This window comes from Archocentrus centrarchus, chromosome 5 (assembly GCF_007364275.1).
Source record: "Archocentrus centrarchus isolate MPI-CPG fArcCen1 chromosome 5, fArcCen1, whole genome shotgun sequence".
NCBI classification, from domain to species: domain Eukaryota; kingdom Metazoa; phylum Chordata; class Actinopteri; order Cichliformes; family Cichlidae; genus Archocentrus; species Archocentrus centrarchus.
In genome coordinates this window covers 32,776,414-32,803,068 of record NC_044350.1, presented here as the reverse complement: position 1 = coordinate 32,803,068, position 26,655 = coordinate 32,776,414, and the positions used below count along the sequence as shown (strand labels likewise).

General features: G+C 40.2%; 1 protein-coding gene across 1 annotated transcript in view; it reads right to left on the bottom strand.

The window, feature by feature from the left end:
• Window positions 1–26,655, bottom strand: part of LOC115779987 (receptor-type tyrosine-protein phosphatase T-like) — a 355,835-nt gene that overhangs the window by 88,608 nt on the left and 240,572 nt on the right. The window contains exons 17-18 of the mRNA XM_030728898.1: window positions 6,654–6,855; window positions 4,488–4,590 (exon numbers count right to left, since the gene is read on the bottom strand). Of these exons, the coding sequence (XP_030584758.1) occupies window positions 4,488–4,590; window positions 6,654–6,855 (305 nt within the window). The remainder of the gene's footprint in view (window positions 1–4,487; window positions 4,591–6,653; window positions 6,856–26,655) is intronic.

Here is a 26,655-nt window from a genome sequence, read left to right as displayed (position 1 = left end):
GAGGTGAGGGAGTCCAAAAGTGTCTCTCCTTGCCTTATATTCTTTATGTGTGCACACTGACAGGTGAGCCTGTACCTGTATGTGCTGTAGCAGGTGTGCTTATTCTTGTGTGTATTTAAAAGCATGTGTAGTGGTGTGTTTATATACTTGAATGAACATCTATCTTTGTACAGGGGAGCTGCTTTCATGTATATGTGTGTGTTTCCATTACATTCTGAGAGGCTTCATGAATGGCTAAGGACTCCTTTAGCGGTCAGGACAAACGCGGCGGCCCTCCGCAATTACCTCCGTCCTCCACGCCAAGAACTCACTTCACAATTATACGCAATTAGGGAAATGTATGTTTCTGTGAAGGGGGCTGCGGCCAATTATCCCCTGTTCCCATTTGGCAGCTTTCATAAAAGATAATTGCTGATGACCAAAGATGAGTCTCTCTCTCGCTCTCTTACTGTCACTCTCTTTGCTGTTTCTGCCTTTCTGGTAAAATATCCATTTCAAACTAATGGCTTTCAGAGGCTGCACAGGGGATGAAGCAAGGGCCTAGTACAAGCAGCGCATGGGGAATTGTGTATGTGTGGGTGTGTTCAGTGCTTGGCAGCCCTTATATGTGTTTCTGCTGTAACTGTCTATGTCTTTGTGTCTATAACCATGTGTGTGTGTTATTGTACTTTTACTCTGAGATTTTACACCTTTACAGTGAGAACATTGAGAGTAAGGGGATTTTCTGAGAGTGGTGGATGGGTGGCTGACATTTTCAGCAACATAAAGTGAGAAAATTAGAAAAGTAAAGACAACAAACCAAAAGCTATTTTTTTCCAAATTGACATCTAATTCAATTCAATTCAATTTTATTTATATAGCGCCAAATCACAACAAACTGTCGCCTCAAGGCGCTTTGTATTGTGGGTAAAGACCCTACAATAATACAGGGAAAACCCAACAGTCAAAACGACCCCCTATGAGCAGCACTTGGCGACAGTGGAAAGGAAAAACTCCCTTTTAACAGGAAGAAACCTCCAGCAGAACCAGGCTCAGGGAGTCATCTGCCGCGACCGGTTGGGCTGTTAAAGGCTCGGTCTCGAGCTTTAAAGTTTACATTTAGAGGTAGGACTTTAAAAACGTCTACAGACTCAGTCAAAAGTGCACTACATCGACAAAAGTAGTCACTCGTCTGTCTTCAATTTGAGTGACATCCCATTCTTAATCGATAGGGTTAAGAATGGGCTTCAACTCCTCTGGAACAACTTAGGAGTGTTTATGGGAATTTCTGACCATTCTTCCAGAGGCACATTTGTGAGGTCAGACACTGGTGTTGGAGAGAAGGCCTGGCTCACAGGCTGAGGTCAGGACTCTGTGCAGGCCAGTCAAGTTCTTCCACACCAAACTGGCTCATCCATGTCTTTATGGAGCTGCTTTGTGCACTGGTGTGCAGTCATGTTGGAACAGGAAGGGGCCATCCCCAAACTGTTCCCACAGAGTTGGAAGCATCAAACTGTCCCCAATGTCTTGGTATGCTGAAGCATTAAGAGTTCCTTTCACTGGAACTAAGGGGCCAAGCCCAACTCCTGAAAAACACCCCCACACCATAACCCCCCCCTCCACCAAACTTTAGATGGAGAAGTGTGATTCATCCCTCCAGAGAACACGTCTCCACTGCTCTAGAGTCCAGTGGCGGCGTGCTTTACACCACTGCATCAACACTTTGCATTGAGCTTGGTGATGTAAGGCTTGGATGCAGCTGCCATGGAAACACATTCATGAAGCTCTCTACACACTGTTCTTGAGCTGATCTGAAGGTCACATGAAGTTTGGAGGTGTGTAGTGATCGACTCTGGAGAAAGTTGGTGACCTCTGTGCACTATGACCCTCAGCATCCACTGACCGTGCTCTGTGATTTTACGTGGTCTACCACTTCATGGCTGACTTACTGTTGTTTCCAATCACTTCCACTTTGTTATAATCCAATTAACAGCTGATTGTGGAATATTTAGTAGTGACTGGACTTGTTGCACAGGTATCATCCTATCACGGTACCACACTGGAATTCACTGAGCTCCTGAGAGCGGCCCATTCTTTCACTGAAGCAGTCTGCATGCCTAGGTGCTTGGTTTAAACACCTGTGGACATGGAAGTGACTGAAACACCTGAATTCAATGATCTGGATGGTGACTGATTTAGTGCATGTTCAGACTTTCGACAAGTATTGTATATTTCTGGAAAGGATTCTTGTTGAGACTACATTTTTTTGTCATGCACAGTCTGATCCATATACTGTGTGTTTCTGTATGTATGAATATATTTGCAAATAAAAAGATTTTTGGGAACCTTCTTTAGTAACTATGTCATATTTTGCTGGAAAACCTGATTCATGTGGATCAGCCCAGCTGCTCTTTTAGCAGTATGAGAGTGACCTACACAATATCAAGCACTTGGTTTTAATGCTGTGACTGTTGCATATCTGTATTACCATTCACTGCAAATGTTTACAGTGGTTTCCGCTTGTGTGCATTTATGTGAAAGTGCACCTGAGCATGCAGGCTGATGTGTGTGTGTGTGTGTGTGTGCGTGTATGAGTGTGTGTCTCAACAGCTGCTTCTTTTTACACAACCATTTGGAAGAAAAAAAAAATCTTATCCAAGCTTCTGAATTTCAGACGCTCTGATCTGCAGGATGAATAAGAAAACAATCGCAGTAAAAACATTTGCGTGCACATTAACAAACAGATGCCTTTTTCCTGCTTCCCCACGTGCATCTGTTGGTTCTTAAAACATGTAATACTTGCACTAAACACACATAATAAGCAAACACATTAATGGGCTTATCTCTAGTTGATAAACACAAAAAGATGGTAGTGATGAGGGTGCAGCCTAATTCAACAAAATAAATTTGCCATCTGTGGGTGATTAATGATGAGATATGATAAGGGATTTACAGAAATTAATGCCAAACCACTGACCCACACTCACATTTCACAAATCCATTTCCCAAAGTCTAAATTGAAGTGATATATATTCTCTGCACAGCATTGTCGAAGCTGTATTTCCCTAAAGGCGAGTGAGAATAATGTTCTCCCCTGCACCAATTAAATGGATGAGATCACATGTTCAAAGTGAACTTTTAATTAAAAACATGCTGGCTGAAAAAATGAGAAAAGGGAAAGAAATAAATTAGCTGGGATGCCTTCACTCACTGCTTTTGTTTTGAAGTAAATACAGTGGACCGGGAAAATAAAACCTGTGTGTGCTCTGAGTGTGTCTGATATGAGCATTCTGAAGGATTTTTGCAGAATATCTATTTATTGGTGAAATTAGCTGCAAAGACGGTGCTGCACCAAAAACCTTGTGATTTCTATGGCTGTTGGACAAGTCTGCATCTTCCATGCAAACCACTGGTGACCGTGGCAGCCTGCTAGAGACCAAAGCAATCGCAGCACTGTTTACCTCTGTGAGACCAGTTTTCACACTAGCGACTGCCAGCAACCTCCAGCAACCATGCACGGGATATACACTTTTCCCTAGAGACCGGCAGTTGCCAAAAGCCACTGGCTGGCCTGCATGAGTGAGCCTTTGGCATTTCACTGACAGCCAGCAACCTCCAGCAACCAGTCAGGGAATACAGATTATTCCCTTGTGGCTGGTGGTTGCCAGATGATCACCGACTGGCCTCTAGGCCTGTGTGACAGGTGGGTGCTGTGTGTCTTGTTTGATTTTCCACTGTACTTGATAAAACTAAGAAGTCAGCTCCATCAGCAACTACATTTTCTTTTAGTTAACCAAAACTGGGAATCGATTTAACACCACAGTGAATTACCACTTGCTGCTTGTGAGTCAAGCTAGTAAACTAGAGGAGGTGTTAGATGACCACTTCCCAGCATTACCCTTTATGCTGATCCTTTCAGCATAAAAGTCATTATTTTGTTGTACTGGTATGCTACAATTCTACAATATTAATATTCATAATCTCATTTTAAGATTATGAAGTCTGCGTTTTCTGCCCAATATGCTCAATAAAGTTTATGTATATATATATATATATATATATATATATATTATTTTTTTTTTTTTTTGAAATCATTCCCGTCTGTCGGGCACTTGTTGGCTGAAACCTTAAACTAAAGCAAAGTTTCAAGAAACCAACCAAATTGCCTATCAGACATTTAGGCCTGTAATGTCCAATAGAAGCTGCAGCTCCACTGGTGAATGGCTAAAAAGTTACAATAAGCAAAATGAGTGATGACAAAATATTTCACTGAAAAATGAGAAAAAAAAAATCTCATTCCCTGATTTCCTTTGCATACAAATTAGACTTATATGTGTGAGTAAGTGTAATGGCTCTAAAAGAGCCCCTGAGGAAGATAAAAAGAAAGTGGATGGAAAACTTGGGTGTGTGTGTGTGTGGGGGGGGTACATAGGAGAACAGAGGAGAGTACAAAAAAGTGTAGAAACTAAAAGAAAACTGAAATTGATAAAACAAAGTTAAGAAATTACCTGATAGGTGCTCCTCGGGATTGGGCAGGTTTCAGCAAAATAGTGATGGTGGTCTCCGTCTCATTGAGTGGAGACTCTGACTCGTACTCTGGCATCATCGGGGCTGAAACAGTTTAACAAATTGAAATTAAAAAGCAGGTTACCTTACAAGAAATTATTTGATTGGTCACTGTCATTTAACAAACTCTGCTTAATGTAACTATTAAAAATGTAACTTAAATTATAGATTGCAAATAAGACACTTCAAACCCATGTACTGTACACTAAAATCTTTCAGTATAACATGCATAATAAAAACAGGAAGCAGCTGAATAGAAGGAGTCAACAAATTCTCCCAACACAACATTTGAGGTGTATTTCTTTTTAGCTCTAAACATCTGCAAGCTCCATTTTGTTCCTGTGAGTAAAGAGAAAAACACAACAAACCCCTGAAATAAACTTTAATGCATATTCTGTAAACGGTAAATTGTTATGAAATGTATTTTATTTTATTTTTTGACATTATGGTACACTGCAACATCATCAGGCCCTAAGAAGAGCAAGAAAAATAGATGTATGCTTCACTGCAGAGGGCTTTGCAGACATTCTATTACACTCAAATTTTAATTTCACATCTGTCATGCCCTCATACTGGAGCTGCAGCATAAATGTCTGAGTGGAACATCAACACTTTCTTCCTGATTGGTATGGCATTCAGGTTATTAACACGAATCCCACCCCTCCCACTCTGTCCATCCATCTCTACGTGTCTGCACCATTTAATTTAAATCTCTTCATCCCGTAGCTCCTGAATGAGATAATAAAAATTGGAGATGGCGTGACATTTGGAAGAAGACATATCTGTTATGTGTGGAAGCGCCATGTTTCTCTTTTGTTCCTCTTGGCAATATGTTGTTAAGTTTTTAAAGGATGATGGAAGAATGGAGGCTCAGTGGAAAGGTCATGCTAAAATCACTGTAGGTGTTGGCAGCTAGGAGAACACTTAAAACATACTGGTAACACATTAGACTTTCATCTTCTCCATCATAAGTACTCCTTCATGTGCAGCACCACAAGTCAGGATCCAGAGATGTGTTCACATCTGGGTTTAAGTCACAGACCCACATTTGGGGGGTTATTATTTGACTGACAATATATTTTTATGGAGAATAAATGTGAGATGTATAGTGTCTTTAACCACATAGCTACTTTTAGCAAAAGAGTGGACACTTCTATAACTGAATGAGTATGAAGAGATGTCACCGCACAGCCTGTTTTGGTACATTAAAGCAGATCTGTATCATTTTCCCTGCTCCAAATCAAAGGAAACACTAAATGAGACAAACATGGAGCTCTCCCTGAAATACCAACGGGTTTATATTTTTTTGAATTTTCATATTGCGCACTGTAGCTTCTGCATTCATCCCCAAACAATGTGACACTTATTCAGAGTTCCTTCAGTATAAAGTTGACTTGGAGTTGTAAGAGTTTATAGGTTTAGCCCAGAGTTACAAGGAGTGTCTCTTCCAAGTGTTTTTCCTCCTCCTTTTTTTAAAGGTCACAACTGCCTCAATGTGGTCTAATTAGCTAAACAAACAAACCACAAAGCAGAGGCGATCAGATATAAGATTTGTAAGGAGCTTATAAGAGAATAGTTGAATAAAAGCTAAATGTGAAAGCAGCTCAGACAGACAGGGTGAGTGAGTGAGGTAAAGCTGGAGAGAGAATGGGTAAGTCAGAGACATAAAGGGCAAAAGGGAAAAAGACAAAGAATGAAGTGAAGGGTTTTATTTAGCATCAGTCATTCTGTCATTTAAACATCAAAGCACACCCTTCTCCAAACAGCTGAAATAATAATGGAGAAATCCTCTCATTCACGAATAAAGAGCTGCATTAACATATGAGGACACTTCACAATTCTTGCCACAAAAGTTGATTGTTTTTCCTTCTTTTTGTGCTGCGACTGACATTTTCTATGGACTGAGGTGGTGACATAAACAGATAAAAAGCCAGACGGGAGGACAACCGAATGATCACTCAGACGATGACAAACAAACTAAAACATACACATTCACAGAGAAACTGACTGACGCGTCAGCACACTGGCTGGCTAATAAACAAGCTTTTATGGTCTGTACCTGATATTAACGTAATAATAAGCAGGTGAGACCTAATGGTAATGTTTACCTGCAATCTTGGTGCTTATGCGGGTAGTGACGGGCGGACCAAAGCCTTTGTTGGTGGAGGCTTTAAGGGTGAAGAAGTAGGTGGTTCCCGGGTAGAGCCCAACAAACAGATGGTGGGTCTCATTCCTCAGCTTGAAAACCCGCCCCCTCTGGGTTGTCAGATCAGCACTGGGGTCCAAGGAGCTCAGTGCCTTATATGTAATCTGGACGTAGACAGAAAAAATATACTTATAACACATTTAAATATACTTAAATATTTCAGATTTATTCATTTACTTACATTTTGTTTCACTAGTGCAATTCAGCTAAACAGATCAGAGCTCATCTAATGTTAGCTTAGACTGCAGTAGCATGCAAGAATTTAATCTGGGCTCACTGGTGACAGTTTAGTGTTGGATAGTCAGTGTTATTGGGCTCAACTGAGCACAGAAATTAAACAGGAATACCAAGTTATGGTCCATACAACACAATGAGACAATGAAAAAATGCTAACATACGATATAGCCTGAGGAGAATTGCATTCTTTCGTCACCACAAATGTTCAGTTTCCCATTAGATGTTTCATTTGACTGTTAAACATAGTAATGGTTTAATTTGAGAAATGCCAGCTGAAGAACTGACCTTCAGATGTTTAATTACTGCGAGAATGTAGACTATCCAGATTGTAAAACCTGTTATGATAAAATAAGTAATTTTAACCAGTAAAATGTCAAGCACTCAAATATCAAACTAGATTTCTTCTATTTCCTTTTTTCTATTTTTTTTTTTAAATCTTCCATCAAAAAAAAAAGAAAGAAAGAAAGAAAAGAAAAAGAATCATTAAGCTTCAGAGTCACGGCCCCCGTCTCCCAAATACCTCCACTCCCACATTTAAAAAAAAAATAAAAACTACATTATTAAATTGTCTGCTAAATGCAGTACAAATCAATTTTTGGAGTTGAAGTGATGCTGGCTCTTTACAATAGGTCTGTCTCTCTCCCTCCATGATCTCCACTTTGAGACTGGAACAAATTGAGCAAATTGACCCGTAGCCATTAAACTGGCAGAAACACTAAAATAGTTCTTCTGTTAAAAGAACTGTCAATGTCTGTCGTGGTGTTGCTACTGGCAAGTTTCCACACTGTGAAACCATCAATGACTGCACACATGGGCACACACAAACACGCACGATAAAACACGGGAGGACAGCTGTCATTGTGGATGACAGTCACAAAAGATTGAGTGGTGGGAAAAAAAAAAAAAAAACACATTAAAAGCGAATCAACTCCAAACACATTTCAGCACTTTGTGCGTGTAAGAGCTTGTCCAAGTGCATATCTGTTTGTCTTTTAGCCTCAAAGTGAGAAAAAAAATTATATAAAGTGTGAAGATAAAGTGTGAAGGCAAGGTGAAAACTAGCGAGGCAGGTAGAGATGGAGAATGAATCAAAGAGACAGAAACAACAACATGAATGAACCATAAGGCACTTGGTGGAGTGGAAACCACCACCAACGCAACATCTCTTGCCAACTTGCATGGCTACCTCCCCTGGAAAAGTTCATGTTTCCTCTTCAGATTTTGACTTCTTGATTAAACAGCCTGTGAGGACAACACTTACACTCACAGCCAACCCCACGTTCCCGAAAGAAAACCTCTCCACCGCCATGAGTGCATCACAGCATCTTAGCTAGAACTACAAAAACAGAAATCATCAAATGACTAAATCTCAGACTCACATCAACTGAAAAATTTCCAAATACTTGAATTGACAAGGAGAAAGATCCCTAAGAGACACAAAATACACAGAATCAACTGAGCAGGAATGAAAACATTCTGAGTGAGAGCAGAAAAGAAAACAGCACAGAGCTGCCCTTGAGGACCAGTGGTTTAGAATGGGTACAACAAAACCATAATCTCTGTTATGACCCAGCTCATAAACCAGAACATAAGGTGGAGACTGACACCGGCGATTTATGAAACCTTGACTTCATTTTAAATTACTTAATAAGCTCAGCTGCAGCCTAAAGAGCATAAAGGCCAAGAAGTGGAGTCTCCCAAAGCCAAATTCAGCCAAGCCTTTATCCGAACCTCACCAGGTGCAGCCAATCTGCAATTAAACCCAGGAAACACCTGAAAACTACCGGCCTCTGCAAGAAGGAGTGTCAGAAATAAAGACAATATGTCACACATTCAGAATGAACAGCAGAGAAGGGGAAATGTGAAAAAATACAAGTGATGGAGAGAGTTAAGCAAAACAGGTGCAGAAGAATGGACGAACAAATCGATGTGGAAAGAAAAAGAACCAAATATTGTGGAACATAGAAATGTAATGAATAGATTACATGCTACACTTGCACAAGCAAACAGTGATGGATTAGGGATTCCAGGAAGGGTTTTAATTTAATGTATTGATAATCTTTAGCATCATTATTCTCAATTTGAACTGAGAACACTAAATTAAAACCATACTGTGACAAAAACAAAACAAAAAAGTGGGGGGTGGTGGTGGGGGGTTATACAGAGAAAGCACATGTGTGGGAGGATAAACTCAGGAATCCAAACCCGTGGACACTGGGTGGCCCACGTTGGCCCATTAACAGTCAAATCAAAAGCATTGACAGCTGGGTGCATCACTTGAACGAGGCCTCCAGGCTAAAGTACTGATGTGTCAGTGTGTGACTTTGGATGGATGCACCAGAGAAAAAAAATACTGAGAGCGAGAGCATACAAGGTTCTTCTTCTTCTTCTGCTCTTCAGCAGAGCAGAAGAAAAGAAAGATGCAAAGTAAGGCAGACCATGCAACCATGTGAGAAACAGAAAAGCTGCTCCAGACTTGGACATATGATGGTGCAGAAGCTACATCCATGTGATTCATCAGTACAAAAAATGATTTATAGTTTGTGTAAGATCAGCTCATTTGTCTGTGCTATTTGATGCATGAGACTTTCCACTGTCCTCTGGTGAATAGCTGTTCCTGAGGATAGCGATAGTTAGAACAGAGGTCAGAAGTTCAGACATGAATGGATGCATGTTCCCTTTGTGTTCTCTGCCTCTTTTCTTTTATTGTGAATAGAATCTGAGACCGAAACGTTATCTTGTATAGATATTTGAAGGCCTCTGTTCTTTTCTGGCCAAAATTGAACTAACTCAAAAACCTCGAAGGTTGAAATAAGGGCCTGCAAACACACACAGTGCATTTCTACTAGTCTTCTTTTTTTCTTCAGTTTCATTGCCAGTGACCTGAGACGGTAAAAGTTTTCTCCTCCACTTTCCCGACACATAACTCCCCTGCTGCAAACCAGACAGATGACGAAAGTGCCTCTCAGATTGAGGAACCTGGGACAAAACCTTTAGCCAATAGAAGATAACAGTCTAAAATGCAGCAGAAAGCCCCAGACAGAGCAGCAGTTTTGCCTTCAACAAGCAGCTGATGTCTCCCAGGCTTGAAAGTTCGCCCGGCTGGCTGAATAAAACATGGTGAATCAATAGCTATTTATACAGGCTGGGACTTGGGGGCTGGAACAATAAAATATCATCTCTTTCATCTACGCTGCAGTTTTGGTTTGCACATCGATGGCTGTTATTTTATAAGTCATAAATGGCTCTCTATATTTTTATGTGCTTTATGCGCTCCCCGTCTCTCGTCTTACCCACTCACTTTTCATTCATCTCTTTCTTTCCATATTGAGTAGTAGACCATCTTTCTCTCTCTCTTTCTGTCATTTATTACCCTTTACAGGGTATTTCCTCTTTCTGTCCACCCTTCTCTTTTTCCCTCCCTCCTGTTTCTCCACAATTTCCTTGTTTTTCTCACTATTCTTCTCTCTGTCTCTCTTTCTCCCTTTATAGTTGATGTACTTGGAATTGGTAGAGCCATAAAGCTCAGGTTGTTTTATTGGCCAATGAAAAGGCAGGCACGCAGCGGGGCAGTGCATCTTGGGTAATAGAGTGTGTGTCTTTGAGGGATAACTTACCAGAGGGAAAGTAGATGTATGTGTGAGTTAGAGTGTGAGATTGAATTAGTGGGTAGGGAAGGAGAAAGTGAGAAAGGCAAATGCATGATGAGGTAGAAACGGAAGGAAATGATCAAAGGAACAGGAGAAGGAAGAGCGAATGGTGAAAAATAGGACAGGAACACATAAATAGGGGTGGGTACCGAGGAAAACAGTGCAGCCACTGGCATTTATGAAAGATTCATTCATTCCAACATAGCTCACCTTTTGAAATTCCTAACTAACCCGAAATACTGATGAAGCTGCCACTATGAGGAGGTTATAGTTGACATTACTGTGCATTTACATTCACTGCTATACAGTCGGGGCAGATTGTTCAAAACTGTCCCAGAGTGAACACACCCTTTCAAACTTTTTAATTATAACTGAAAATTGTATTTATAGTTAGTGAATAACTTGATTATTCTTTATTGACTTTAAGAACAAATTTTTAAAATCAGCAACTTATTGGCATTTGAGATCTAACAGACTATTTGAAAAATACTTATTTAAGAGTTTTTAACATTAATATTACATTTTACTTTTTTTCTAAAACACACACGCTCGGCTGATTATGATGTCAAAGTATTTCTTTACAACTTGTTTCTAAAAACATTTTAAAGATTGTCTTATTTTAAATCCATCCATCCAGTTTCTCGGGGCCGGGTCACGGGGGAAGCAGCCTAACCAGAGAAGCCCAGACCTCCCTCTCCCCAACCACCTCCACCAGCTCATCCTGGGGGACCCCAAGGCCCCCAGGCCAGCCGAGAGATATAATCTCTCCAGCGTGTCCTGGGTCTGTCCCAGGGTCTCCTCCGTGAATCGCCACCTTATCATGATGGAGGGGTTTGTGTGTCCCAGTGATCCCAGGAGCTGTGTTGTCCGGGGGCTTGTCCCCCGGGTAGGGTCTCCCATGGCAAATTGTCTGGCCTCTCACCCAGGACCAAAGAGCGATTCAGAAGACCCCTATGGAAGAGCCACCAAGGGAACTGTTTACCCTGGCCGGGATAGGGTTACTGGGGCCCCACCCTGGAGCCAGGCCTGGGGAGGCAGCTCGAGGAAGAGCATCTGGTGACTGGGCATTAGCCTGTAGTGCCCGGCTGGGCGCAGCCCGAAGAGAAGACATGGGCCTGCCCTCCTGTAGGCCCACCACCCGGAAGAGGCGTCGTAGGGGTCGGGTGCAATGTGTGTTGGGCGGTGGCCCTGGTGGACCAATCCCCAGCTATCGAGATTGGTTTCATTCTCTGAAACTTTGTACCTGTGCAGGTGTTCGTGTGTGTGTGCATAAACTCAGAAGACTGATGCTGCTGAGTACTAACAGCCACAGCTTACACCCAGTAATCAAACCTACTACAGCTGCAGTGTGTGTGTGTGTATTTTGGAACCGTAGCCAAGTTTTTTTCAGAAAAAAAAAGGATGTTTATTGTGTAATCTAGAACGCTTTTAAAATTCAGTTTTGTCATTTTCCATTTTTGTCGTCTGTGCTCCTGTTTGTTTTATTAGAAAATATGCAGTGGCTTCACTCTTCACTATCTCAGTGTCAGTGTTCTCTGTCTTGTTGAATAAAGTACGGCCTATGTAAGGTATTAGTTCTTTCTGCCCTGCTGTATTCACTTTAATGGAATTTCACATTGTCTACCTCTCTATTTGTATTTTGTATAAATGAATAAAGCTGATTTAATCTACTCCTGTAACTTTCTCTTTTTTTGGTACTGTCAGGAACAATTTACTTGGACATCACTGGTTTCTCCCATCTGGCAAGCCTGGATCAATCTCCCCCGCCACTGTTTTATGTTAAAATTTATTTCTACAGATCCGTGGACTGAAGCTATAAATCTTTGTATTTTATCTACACTGCAGAGTCGCACATTAACAAACATTTTTATGGCGATGTACCTGTTTTTGCCATTTGCTCAGTCTTTTGCATCACTGTTGTAGGAACCATGAGGAACGCACTAGATCCAGTCAGTCATGTGTCACCTCCTCCTCCTAGGACATGAAAGGCCACATCCTGCATCTGTAACATGACATCTTTTACCGGACGGACAAAGCCAAGCGTGCTCCTCATTACTCTGACTTTAGATGCAGAGGTCTGCTCCAACCTCTCCGCTCCAAGAGGTCTCCCAACTGTTCCACACTCCAACTTTAAAACCAGAAGCGATTGTGCTTTTGAGGTGGTGGTTATCAAGCCTATCAAGTCGGCCAAGTGTGTGTGTGTGTGTGTGTGTGTATGTGTGTGTGTGTGTGTGTGTGTGTGTGTGTGTGTGTGTGTGTGTGTGTGTGTGTGTGTGTGTGTTGGAACAAATGCCTGACCATATAGTTGATTATGTGTCTATATGTGGCTTTTATTCAAACTGTGAAGAACTTTGTAACTCCATGTATTGAAAAGTGCCATACAAATGAAGTTATTATTATTATTAAACAAATTAAAATACTTTAGGAATACTATAAACAAGAGGGCTCATCTCATGCACCACCATCCTGAGATAACAGTAATAGTTCAGTGTGAATTTCTGTCTTTGTATATGTGATTTTTAACAGTTTATCACAGTTTATTTCTGTGCCATCAGAAACAGATTCTATGTAACTGCCAACTTGACCCGATTCAATCGCAGGCTGAAATCAGCTGAAACAGGAAAACGTTTACAAACCCTACAAGGAAAGAAAAGCATCCAGGCGAGAGACCTTCTGGATGTGAATTTATAACACGAAGAGGTTTAATAAGATTTTTCTGTGGTTGTAATAGACTGAAGCTTCAAAAAAGTCTCTCGTCTTCCTCTTACCATGCAACTTGACACCTCCTGCCTCAGCCTGTAAGTTAGGAGGCACCCACTGTTTTAAGATTCAGCAGCTCTGCTTTTAGAAGTTTCCGTTTGGGACCTTCTTCTCCAGCTCATGACTTTATGTTGTCAAGACATTCTGGGTCACGACACATACAGAGGCGATACAAACGTGAATACAAAGACTGACACGTGCACAAAGATGTACACATCCAAAGATTCATATAGATGCAAAAATCCACAAATTAATGCCTGCGCACGCGCGCATATGCACACACACACACACACACACACACATACAGACAAACAAATCCTAATACTTGTGCATAAATAAAAACACAAATGGGAATGAGATGTTTGCTGTTTTCATTGTCCTACTTTTCTATTGTGCCCAAATAGATAAACTAACTGGAGACAGAAATATCTACAGACAATAGTCCGATAATATTTCCTAGCTGTGTTATCTCTATTTTTGTCACTGGCTCTTGATAACACAAGTGAGAGAGAGAAAGATAAGAAGGACAGAACAAGCCCAGAGCAAAATATAGCTTGATAAATTTTCTATTTAGCAGTTCTCAATAAATAAATATACATGAGAGGTAAACAGCAGACTGACAATACAGTAAATGAGCTGAAGTATTAATCACTAACAAAGGTCTCGATGGCTCAATCAGTCGAGAGGCAGGAAGCAAGTGTGAAAAGTTCTGGGAATATATAATTCAATAAACGACGGGACACAGCAGCCTTGAAATATTCTCTTATCCTCTCATTTGTCGACCTAAGGTTCACATGAAAATCAATACTACCAGCTCTACAAAAGCATCAAAGAGCAGAAATTCGGTGCACTCTGGAAGAAGCAATCAGAGATGGAGCATTAAAAATCAGCCAGTGGTGACAGGCTGACAGGAAATGGCCTGAATCGGCATCCTGCTAATGCTTGTCTGACAGCCACACAGCAACTTCCCGCCAGCTGAGATAAGTGACAGAGCGAGCACTCTCCCACTAGATGTTAATGTCGACAACAAACGCTTCTTCTGCTCTTATTCCTACATTAAAAATCATTTGCTGACAAGATATTCACCACAGATTGACAGCGATTTATGACTGAGATGTGAAATGTGTCGTGTGTTTGTGCAAGAAATTTTTTTTTTTTTGAAACACCAAGAAGTTATAACTCTGAAAAACAGACTCATGATGAGCTCATCTTTCCCCCCCTATGTTTTTAATTTGGCTTTTGTTCCTCCAGATCAGAGGTGGGCAATTAATTTTCCCAAGAGGCCACATGAGAAACTAGGGCTGCTGTGAAGGGCCTCATCAATAAGCTGAACTCAGATCTGTTCAATGTTAATTTTCTCTCTTTGTAAACTGCTACCAATAAGAATAGATGTTACAATTAGGCAATGAAAATGTGAAATAGGCATAGTAAAAAATGCCAAGATTTTAATCACTATTTAATCAACATTCCCAAAAACAATTCTAAATAAAATGTGCATGTTTTGGCACATTTTAAAAGACTTAACTTTATACAAAGTGCTATTGCTATTTTGTTTGTAGTTTAATTATTTCATCTGCAGTTTTTCAGTTATTTTGTCATTTAAAGTGAGAAAAATCCAGTCTGTTTAGGGCTTGAATAAGAGCATTACTGCAGTCACATCAACAGCAAATGCTTTCCATTATGCACCTTAGAGCTGTGGAATGTCCTTGCTTTTGTTCACATAAAACTCTCGAATTGTTGCTCTCAGCTCCCATCCTCTTTAGTACTTTGCTCAGGCTGAGCCACCTGACAGCTGTGTGGTAGCCTAGGTCAACTGAAGCTCTACATTTCCTGCAATGTCCTTGATCCACCTTGTTACGGTTCAAGGGGCACATTCTCAAATGCTTCTTATGTCTCAGGGCAGATGAACATGAACTCCCCATCAGAGAATGGCTTACTGTGTTTTTTTTTAATTTTGTGGGAAAATCTCAAAGCTGGTCTTGACTGCTTGATTCCAGGATGTGTAAAGCTTGGTAAAAATGCCTTGTTGCTTTTGCAACTTTGCTAGCAAAGGTTCAGATACCATTCTCTGAGTCTCATTATGGCAATTCAAACTTAATTTTTCCAACATTGCAATCTGCTCTCCACAAACTAAGCACATGACTTTACACACATGCACATTTTAAAAAAAAGAAATAAAATAAATAGCAGTTTTCTTCAAAATAATAATAAGCAATAAAGTTGTATTGTGAGTTCGTACAAGAATCACAAAAATCAGTAAGCCATTTTCTGATATGGAGTATACACTATATTGCCATGTTGGAACAGGAAGGGGCCATCCCCAAACTGTTCCCACAAAGTTGGGAGCATCAAATTGTCCCAAATGTCTTGGTATGCTGAAGCATTAAGAGTTCCTTTCACTGGAACTAAGGGGCCGAGCCCAACTCCTGAAAAACACCCCCATCAGATTGGCAGATGGAGAAGTGTGATTCATCCCTCCAGAGAATTCGTCTCCACTGCTCTAGAGTCCAGTGGCGGCGTGCTTTACACCACTGCATCCAACACTTTGCATTGAGCTTGGTGATGTAAGGCTTGGATGCAGCTGCTCAGCCATGGAAACCCATTCATGAAGCTCTCACTGTTCTTGAGCTGATCTGAAGGCCACATGAAGGCTGGAGGTCTGTAGTGATTGACTGCAGAAAGTTGGTGACCTCTGTGCACTATGACCCTCAGCATCCGCTGACCCCATTCTGTGATTTTTACGTGGCCTACCACTTCATGGCTGAGTTGCTGTCATTCCCAATCGCTTCCACTTTGTTATGATAGCCCTAACAGCTGACTGTGGAATATTTATTATTGAGGAAATTTCACGATGGGGCTTGTTGCACAGGTATCATCCTATCACGGTACCACGCTAGAATTCACTCCTGAGAGTGACCCATTCTTTCTCTGACGTCTGTAGAAGCAGTCTGCATGCCTAGGTGCTTGGTTTACACACCTGTGGACATGGAAGTGACTGGAACACCTGGATTGAATTATTTGGATGGGTGAGTGAATACTTTTGGCAATATGATGTATCAAAGAGTGTTTGATTCAAACGTATTTACATTTGGATCCTAATTTCCCATTGACCTCACGTGGGCTGGTAAGGAACAACCAGAGGTCTACGTCTAGCCCGGGGGTCGTGCCATACCCAGGTCTTGTCTATATTAACATTAACATTAACTTGCTATATGCTAATGAATTGTTTTTCATTACCAAAAGAATGACTATCAATAATAAAATGAATACTATTGCATCTCTTCAATAAATGTAATGTGATCACTGTAGATTTTAACCAACGCTCTTACAATAAAATTAATAAACATTACAGAGGTGAGCCGAGCCCTGAGGTAATATGCAAGATAAGCAAAATATTAGCAAATGAGAATGACATTTTGATAGGTACAGGAGCCAAAGGAGTTGTAACTGCCAACTGAGAAGCTGGTTTGATTTGACTTGTGGGGTTCTCAGGAAGAATGTGATTGGCTAGAGAAATGGGACTGGAGCCCCGATTGGCTGTACATCAGGAAGCTGTTAGTGCTTGAGAGATTAGAGGGCTGCACATAATCCTGTGTGGGATGGGGGATGGATAATCCTCTCTGACTATTACCCCCTTGTGCAAGTCCCGTGCGTGTGTGTGTGTGTGTGTGTGTGTGTGTGTGTGTGTGTGTGTGTGTGTGTGTGTGTGTGTGTGTGTGTGTGTGTGTGTGTGTGTGTGTGTGTGTGTGAGAGATTGTATGACTGTGTGTGTTTGTGTTACTGCAACTAAATATATAATCCTCTTCTTTTTGACTACAGGCAGACAGATTAGCGTCATCTTGCTTCACGGAGTTAAAACACATTTTTATAGATCTATATTCACTGACACTCATTTATGTCATATGTATTTTTTTCTGATATATATTTTTTATTGTTTATAAAGTGCTGTGCAAACGTTTGAGGAACTTAATTTATTAGATTGTTAATGATCACCTAATACCATCTCACTGTGATTGTGATCCCAAACATATAGCATACAAGATCCTCAAAAACCAAAAGAAGAAAATGCTCTGATATGAACATTGTGAAGCAAGTCTGAAGATCATTTGGGATGGCTTAAATCTGCCGAAGAGGAACTGTGGCATGTTCTCCATTTGTGCTTTAACAAAAACGTATGTGCAAGTATGCTGCGAAGGAGCTGGGGCAGGTTTAAAGAAGGATGGTCACACAAATTATTAATTTAATTTATTCTTTTTCTGTTTTGTTTTTTTTTTTAATAAACTTCATGAATGAATTGAAATATGCATGGAATTAGACTTGAAATCACACCCATTTCCATTGTACCACGTATAATTTTCTTTATCTTTTGTTATGCAGTCAAATAATCCTTAACATTATTCATTTACTTAGTTTTACTAACTCACTATTGTCCCCAATGATGCTAAATATATATTTAAAAAATTGACTTGGCTACACCAGTTTGTACACAAAATATCATGAAGCTAAAATAGAGCAGAAAACTGCAGTGGCTCAAATAGACCAACTACAAAATGGAGAGACATCTGTAAGCTGAAATGTGGAACACAGTAGGGCAGTAACAGTGTTAAGTTTAAATGCTTTAAAAGCTGAAAAAATGGGAGGAGTAGGAAACAAAACAATGATAAAAATGAACCATCTAGGGTGCATTCTTCTGCAAAGTAACAGCTTAGCATCATTTTTGTAAGTGTCTCGGTCTAACTTGGACGTGTGTGGGACATGTGAGTGTCTCCCAGTGTGGGAGAGTTTCTGCAGCAGCGGATATCTGAACGCCGTTAGCGTCAGTCATCCTGCTTAAGGTGGCCATAAAATGTGCAGATAAGTTGAGGCTCCAGTGAAGTAGTTTCTGGAAATAGAGAGCCGTGATAAACTGCAGTCTGTGCTGTTGGTAGCTTGTTTAAAGTATTATCATTTTTTCATTTTGAATGCAATATTAATTTTTTGGTTATTATCAACACTAGCATATTGTGACCCTCCTTTAGGCCCACCACACATTGGAGGTGCTGCAGGGGTCGGGTGCAATGTGTCTCGGGTGGCAGGCAAGGGTGGAGGCCCTGGCGGCCCAATCCCAGCTATTGAGACTGTCTTTTGGAACATGGAACATCACAGCTTCCCTGCACATTTGGGCCAGGGAACAGTTCCTGACTGTTGTTTGTTCTAATGTGCCGAATGACATTTCATAGTACCCAGCCTTCACTGAGTCGCTGGGTGGGGTGCTTGAGGGTGCTCCATCTGGTGACTCCATCATCTTATTGGGAGCCTTCAACGGCCACGTGGACAACGGCACCGAGAATTGGAGGGGTGTGATTGGGAGGCACAGTCTGCCTTATCTGAACACAAGTGGTGTCCTGTTAGTGGACTTCTGCGCAACTGTCAGGCGCTCAGGAGGGGAAAGCACTGCTCTACTCATACAGTGTGGGTGCATCTCTAAGTCTGAGGCCATGGTCCTCAGCCAGAAAAGGGTGGAGTGCCCACTCAAAGTCAGGGACAAGTTACTGCCCCAAGTGGATGTGTTTAAGTATCTCAGAGTCTTGCTCACGAGTGAGGGGAGAGGTGAGTGGGAGATTGACAGATTCATTGGGGCTGCGGCTGCAGTGATGTGGATGCTGCACTGGTCTGTCCCGGTGAAGAGAGAGCTGAGCGTAAAAGCGAAGCAGTCGATTTACTGGCTAATTTACAGCCCTACGGTCGCCTATGGTTACTGTACAAGCATTTGGTAGTGACCAAAAGAATGAGATGGCAAATACAAGTGGCAGAAATGAGCTTCCTCTGAAGGGTGGTCTGGAAATGCCTCAGTGTTCCCGCGGATAGGCTGGAGGAGGTGGATAGGGAGAGGGAGGGTCTGGGTTTCTCTGCTTGGGCTGCTGCCTCCGCGATCTGGCCCCGGATAAGCGGAAGAAAATGGATGGATGGATGGATGGATGGATGGATGGATGGATGGATGGATGGATGGAAGGAAGGAAGGAATATCGTGACACCTCTAATTACCCATTTACACATTGCTATGAATAGCTTTAACTGTACTATTTATAGGACATATGTACATGAAAATAAGTGGAAGAGGAAGGATGGATGGATAATAATAAAATTACAAACTTTGTAAATAACCTCAGCCTAATAAGATTATAAATGTATAAAGGCAGCGGTTCTGTCTAAGGTTTTTCTCCTCTTCCAGCAAAGTTTACTGTTTTACATATAATTACAGTAACTTTGGTTTTGGGACATTTGCTTTCATTTCTCTTGGATGTGCTGCAAGTATTAAGGAGCACTTGTACAGTAATACGGCCCGTATGATATACTTAAAGGGGTTTACTGTGTCTCCTGATGTTAATGTGTTGTTTTGCTCAGTCTTGATGTTAAAGTTTTTTGGATCATTTTCTACTACGGTTTTGACATGATGACAAAATTATTCCACTGGCTTTGGAGCTCAATGACCCCCCCCCGTATTTCTAATGCAGTTCTTTTTAGAACTCTGCAGTTCAAGCTGTTGTTGAATATTTTGAATAGATAAACTTACAAAAACTTTTACAAAGCTCATAATCCCAGTCTTCCAATAAATATAACACTGCTTTGCCAATTACTATAAAAAAACAAAAAAATTATTTTCTAAGAATATAGAAGTAGTTAAAGACTCCACCACATCACGTGACTTCACTGATTAGAGTCATTAATAGAGTTCAACTGCATAAGTCTATGCAGTTATTATTTGGAAAATTAGTATGTATCATGATTTTTTTTGTATTGTATTGATACAGGGCCACCAAATATCTATATTTTATTAAATCAATTAAATACTCTGGGAATACTATAAACTAAAGGGTTCATCTTATGCACCACCATCCTAAGATAACATTAGCTGAGCAAACTTACATTAAATCTGGTCTACCAAAGAACTATCCAACACCGGACACACTTAGTTTGACAAAGCTACGTCCTAATTCAGAGCAAGCTAATAGCTCAGTCGCACAAGTAAAAATAAATAAATAAATAAAATAAATAGGACAGATGCACAGAGGTTGCATCTACAATAATCTGGTGGCTGAGTTGAATTTTTCCACATTCTGTGACGGACTGCAACTTGTGGTGATGCACACTCATGACCACTTTCGACTGCAAGGCAATTGCACAGGTCGCATTCAACGATTTATCACAGCTAATTGCTGTATTATCAGAAACAGATTACAAGAACTTGGCAACTCGGCCCCATTCAAACTCACACTGATAGCAGACTGATTCGGTCTTAAGGCAACATTTATGGCTGGTTTTAGTGACAGTGTTGATATGCTTAAAAATCTAATTTTGCAGCAAAAATACAACTGAATTTAAGATAATTTTATCTTATTGGATGAAACAGATCCTGACAAAGTTTAACTTTGAGGACATAATTTCCATTTGAAAAAATTTGATAAATCTCAATATATGTTACTGCAATACTCAGCATATTGCAGAATGTTAAAAATCACAATAATATCATGATAAAGTATTGTGTAATACTGTATCATGGGGAGTCTGGTGATTTCCACCTCTACTGAACACCAATATGAAATAATAAATATTTCAAATACACGCGTGCAAAAGAAAAGAGGAGCCGCACTGTGATGGTGAAGGGCACAGAGACTGACAAAGGCGTAAGTGATACTAGGCCATACCCCTGCAGACCAGACAGGCAGTGTGACACAGTAAATGGGGTCATTAGCTTAAGGACTTGAAAGCTACACTAAATATAGCCCATTATTGACAAAAAAAGAAAAACAATACAGAGAAAGGAGAAAGTTAAAACACGAGATGGATAGATGTTAACGGTTAAGGCGACATTGCTTCTTTAGCATTCATGCCTTGATTCTGGTTTTGTTTACATGGTGAAAGTGAGGAGAAAAAAAAAATCAAGATCCACATAGTGATGCTTGTTCATTTTGATTTCTGTCATCTTTCTTTCTCCCTTCCTTCTCATATGTCTCCCCGTCTGAAATACTTTCGATCTCATGGAAAAAGAAAAATACTAGGAGGCCTCTGGGCATTTATGTGCGTGGCCAGTTTGTCTTAACCTGTCTCTTTATCCACTATATTAAACACACACTCCTGCAGAAGTCATAACTCAAAGTCTAGAATTATTATGCAACTGTGATTTCAATTAATTCTGCTGCAAAAAGAACAGATTGTTCCTTTATTGCTGTGGCATTTCCTCTGCAAAATCTTTAACAAAGTTGATTTACAGATACGATTCATTTATATCAGAATATTGATATTTCTTGCTTGAATTTGCTTAAAAGCCTTAGATAGTGCGTTATCACGCCATAGATACTGCAAGTAGATACCCCTCTTCTCAGATCTGGGTGGCTCAGTAGGAGGTCACTGTCACTTCAATGAAAGATGGCGGTGGCACAGACAACACATATGAATATTTGCTGGATTAATGACAAAACCTATAGGTGATGGGGTTTTCTGCACTTTCACACAGGAGGTCCGTGCCTTGTGTGTAATAGTTAATTTTAGACTTACTTTTACCTTTCATCCATTGCTTGGTTAGTTTCACAAAAACATGATGGTTAAACATGGGTTAAATGTCAAAAACCATGTTTTTCGCACTTAAGTGAGGAAAAAAAAAACATGACACTGACATCATAGCGGAGTGGCAGGTCTGGCACAGGCTTTGGTGTGATACTGGAGTGGGTGATACCGATGGAGACTTTGCATGCACTTATCCAAATGGCATCAATGGGTCAGTAATCAGGGTTAGTTTATCAATTACCAGAATGGATTTTTTAGAAGTTGCAGTTTGCCCAGTCTTAGAATGACTATCTGAGGGATGGCAGGTGTTAGCGTTCAATTACCGGGATGATAACCTTGCTTGCACTGTTAGATTGTTGAGGTTACTTAGGTGAGATGAGCCACTTCTGTTCCTTGGTAAACAGTAAAGAGAATCAATACCAAGATCCTCTCATACAACTGCTGCTCTGCAAATGAGAATGAATCATTTTATTGCTCAGAAACCAGCAATATGGGGAGAGAATATTACTATACTATATGTCAGCTGTATCTAGAGAAATCAGCAGCTTGGAACAGAGTAACTAACTGAATTAAATGTCAGACTGGTTGCCAGTGGTTATTTTTGTGATTGATTAAAACCTCTACCTAAAGAGAGTGAGAAAGTAAAGTTGTTTGCACACAGGACCAGACAAGAATAACTACATACTGTACTAGTCACCAATTTCTTTGGTGTGTTGGATTAAACAACGCAGAGGTTTGTCAGGAAAACATTCATATTTGTCCCCAAATCTTGTGGCCAGATTTTAGGAATCTGAAATACATCACTGCGTGGAAATAGACACACACACTATATTTACTGTTGTATTTAAAAGAATGCATAATGAGGTGCTCTGTGGTTAAATATAGGAATGAATCATTTTTCAGCTAATATTTCATTTCAATTAAATCTTATATATATAGCATCAAATCACAACATCAGTCACCCCAAGGCTCTTTATAGTGTAAGGTAAAGACCCTACAATAATATGAGGTGCATGACATTATTGTTTAAGAAATGGAACAGACTGGGGTACAAACCATATTCGCTTTAATTATCCATATACCTGAAGCATTTCCCCGAGAGGTTATAATGCACAACACAACCTGTACCTTCACTACCGACTTTGAACAATCTTTATACCCATCCCACACATCATAATGTAAACATTAAACAATTATTTACATTAATTTCTGATGTGACAAGACTTTATATGTTTACAGGTTTACACGTCAAAAAAGAATCCATATACAGTATCAGAAACAAACAGAGTCCATTTGAAAATAAAATAATAAAAATTCCTAATTTACAGGTTGGATTTCTTATATTAGGCTGAAACATAAAAAGGTCTCATTTGCTAGTTGGCCAAACTAAATCAGTAATACTGGGATTTGCTACTCTGCTTGATTCTAATCAATGTTAGCACCAGCATCTGTTTAGCAAGCAGGGGTTCAGAAATAACTCTGCAGAGACCAGCAGGGAGGTGAGGACTCGCAGAGAGGACCAGTGATGCTTGAATGGTCTGATGAGGCAATCAAAGAAGGGATTGACAGGGTCATGATCTGTATGTGTGCAAGTGTGTTCTTCAGTGCATCTCTGCTCTCAGTTCAGTCACCATTAATAACTGTGTATTATCTGAGGTCTGAGGCCTGGTAAAGTTGCAGGGAAAATATAGATTCATATTAACCAGTCAGAGTGGAAGCCCTCAGTTGTACGTTCACCTGGATTTATTTTTTAAGGTATTAAACGGGACGGTTCTTATGCCTCATTCTTTTCATGCCCAGCTGAACATAAACAAGACCCATCACTGATGGGGATATCCTCGCACCATTAATGAAAATATAAAATAAATTCAGAAGTCTGAACAACATTGGAGTCCAATTTCATAGCAGAAAATCCTTCAGCAGACATCTTATTACCTTCTGCAAAACTATTTTGCATGAAGTTGGAGGCCTTGCCCTAAACTCTTATCCAAATACTTTTAGCCACCCCTGGGTTAGTAAAGATATAATACATATTCATACATATTTAAGTGCCTTGAGGCGGCTGTTGTGATTTGGTGCTATATAAATAAAATTTAATTGAATATTCAAGCAAACATATGCTTTCAATCTTAACCAAACTCATTAAATAAGCAACCATGCACAAAACATGAATCATGCTGTTTACATTTGAGGAATAATGCTGAGCAGTAGGTATGGCTTTAATATTGTTCAATGATGAGTCAGTCTGTACTATGTACGGACATGAGTCATCCTGGACCAACATGTTAGGCAATGCTCAGCCAATCAGAAGCTGGCATCACAGGATAATCAATAAGGCTGCAGCCTGGAACTGATGTTACTATAAATGACTAAAAAGACTAAAAGACTGACTCTTTACCTAGAAATTTGGGAATCCCCACTTTCTTCATTTCAATCAATAACTGTCAGTTAGGTATGGCCAATCACAGCGCAATATGATCACATGATTAGGCTTAGCCAATCAGGCATGAGAAAGAGGCTGCATCTCATTAGCACATATTATCATAGCATTAGCAGCCTGAAATTCTCCACGTTGTTTACTAAACATCCAAGAATATGAATACTGTGTTGCACATCTTGAGGAGTAAAGAACACAAATGCCAAATTTCATGGCTTAACTCCTTGTGTTTTTGGAGTCCACAGAAAGGTAAAACCTCTGGATAATATCCAACAATAACCACTCGTTTTATATGGGCGGGAGGATAAAAATGAAAATCCATCAAGAGTACTCTGAGTCACAGCACTGCTATCCCTTTCAAAAACCCACAACATAGATTTAACAGTTTATCGGCCAATACTGGCAATTCCAACATTTAAACTAATTGCAGCAAAATTCAAACTGCCTGAGATCTACTCACCAAACTGAGTACCAATTAAGATTCACCATGCCAATTTAAGAATATCACTGTATAAAGAAAAATGCTCTAAACTGCTCTAAACTTCTGTGTGAGAAAGAAAAGTCCTTAAACCACTTTGTTCACTTGCTCACAAACTGCTTTGTTTTTTATTGCGCTGAAAAAAAAAATAGTTACATAAAATAAATTCATGTGATGTTTGTAGTGTTTAGCCCAGGGGGTTGGAAAGACTGATGAAAATGATAAATGTCAGCTCATACAAACATACTGATTATACAGATCACACTTTTTCACAGGACAGCGTAGAATCCTGTGAAAACTTTCATTTTCACTTGACTGTACATCAGTAAAGATTTTCTTCTTGAATATTTTATTTATCAAGGTCCAATGAGTAATTTAAATCTTCTTTTAATTTTTCTGAGCCGTATATAACAATAAATGATATACTATGTTTTTCTCTCTCTCTCTTCTGCCTGACCTGCAACCAAACATTACTCTTCTCTCTGCATTACATTTTCCCCAGACGACATTCTCATTTTCTCAAATGAACGGAGCACCAGAGGGAGTGGGGGGAAGAGTGGGGGATCCCTTTAGATCTTAAGCAGATGTGTCCTTTAATCCTGTAATTAGCTGCAATTACGGTAATAGATACAAGAGATGGAGTGATCATATTTGCACACTGATTAATTTCTGTAATCTTGCTATATGGTGAATAGTGTGTCTTTTGGTCAGATTTTTACTTGCTCACTGAATGTTTTATCTCCTCTCTCACTTCTGCCTTCTTTCTTCCCGTTCTCCTTATCTCGCCTCACCATTCCCCACCTCCACAAATCTACCCTGAGCCCACCCCCCAGTCTTTCTCCACACTCCTCACTCTCCTCTTTGTCCTAGGTGTAATTCATCTGGTTTCCATCCTGAAAAGGACGTGGGGGGGGGGAAGGAACACACAAGAGACAACAGAGCAGAATAGGACACAACAAGAGCCCCTTTAGATGTTGCAGATGATGCCTTTAATCCTGTCAATAGCTGCAATTATAGTAATTATCTCTAATAGCAGCGCATTATGTTGAGGCTCTGATATGTTTAACAGATGATGCAGAGTCGTGCCGCCTCTGCCAGGCAGAGAGGGCAGAGAGCTTAGATTGATATTAATGAAATCAACACCAAACAAGGTGAAACGGATGATAGTCCCACTGAGGTTTATAGACTGTTGAGTTTTGCTTTGTTTTTTCAGGCTCTGGGTTGAGGTCTAATGGAGGTCTCAGACATGGTGCTGAGGGTTCTTTGTACTCTGTAGAACAAGAGACTTGAGATTGTTGTTAGGCAGTATAAGGAGCTCAAAAAAAAAAAACAGAGATGATAACATGTTAGGAAGATGCTGCCAAAATAACATTTGTCTTCTGTGTTACAATATGTGCGAATTTGAAAAATAAGTGGAAAAATGGGCAGCTAAAATATACAGTATACAAACTACTGATCTAAACTGCAGTACCCTTGCTCTAGTGTTTAGTGTATAGTTAATGTTAACAGATATCTACAGCCCACTGTTTCTGACTTGTGCAGAAAATGTCTAACCTTCTTTGCCAAATGAGCAGTAATTGTAGTCTCAGGTTTAAGAGACTCACACAAACGCCAGTGTGTGTGTGTGTGTGTGTGTGTGTGTGTGTGTGTGTGTGTGTGTGTGTGTGTGTGTCTGTGTGTGTCTGTGGCAAAACAACCCTCCTCAAAACTTAATCTATGGATAAACTAAGCATTTCCTGATGAATCTATAGTCTCCACTACTAATTTAATGTCTGAATAAAAAATGACATTCATTTTT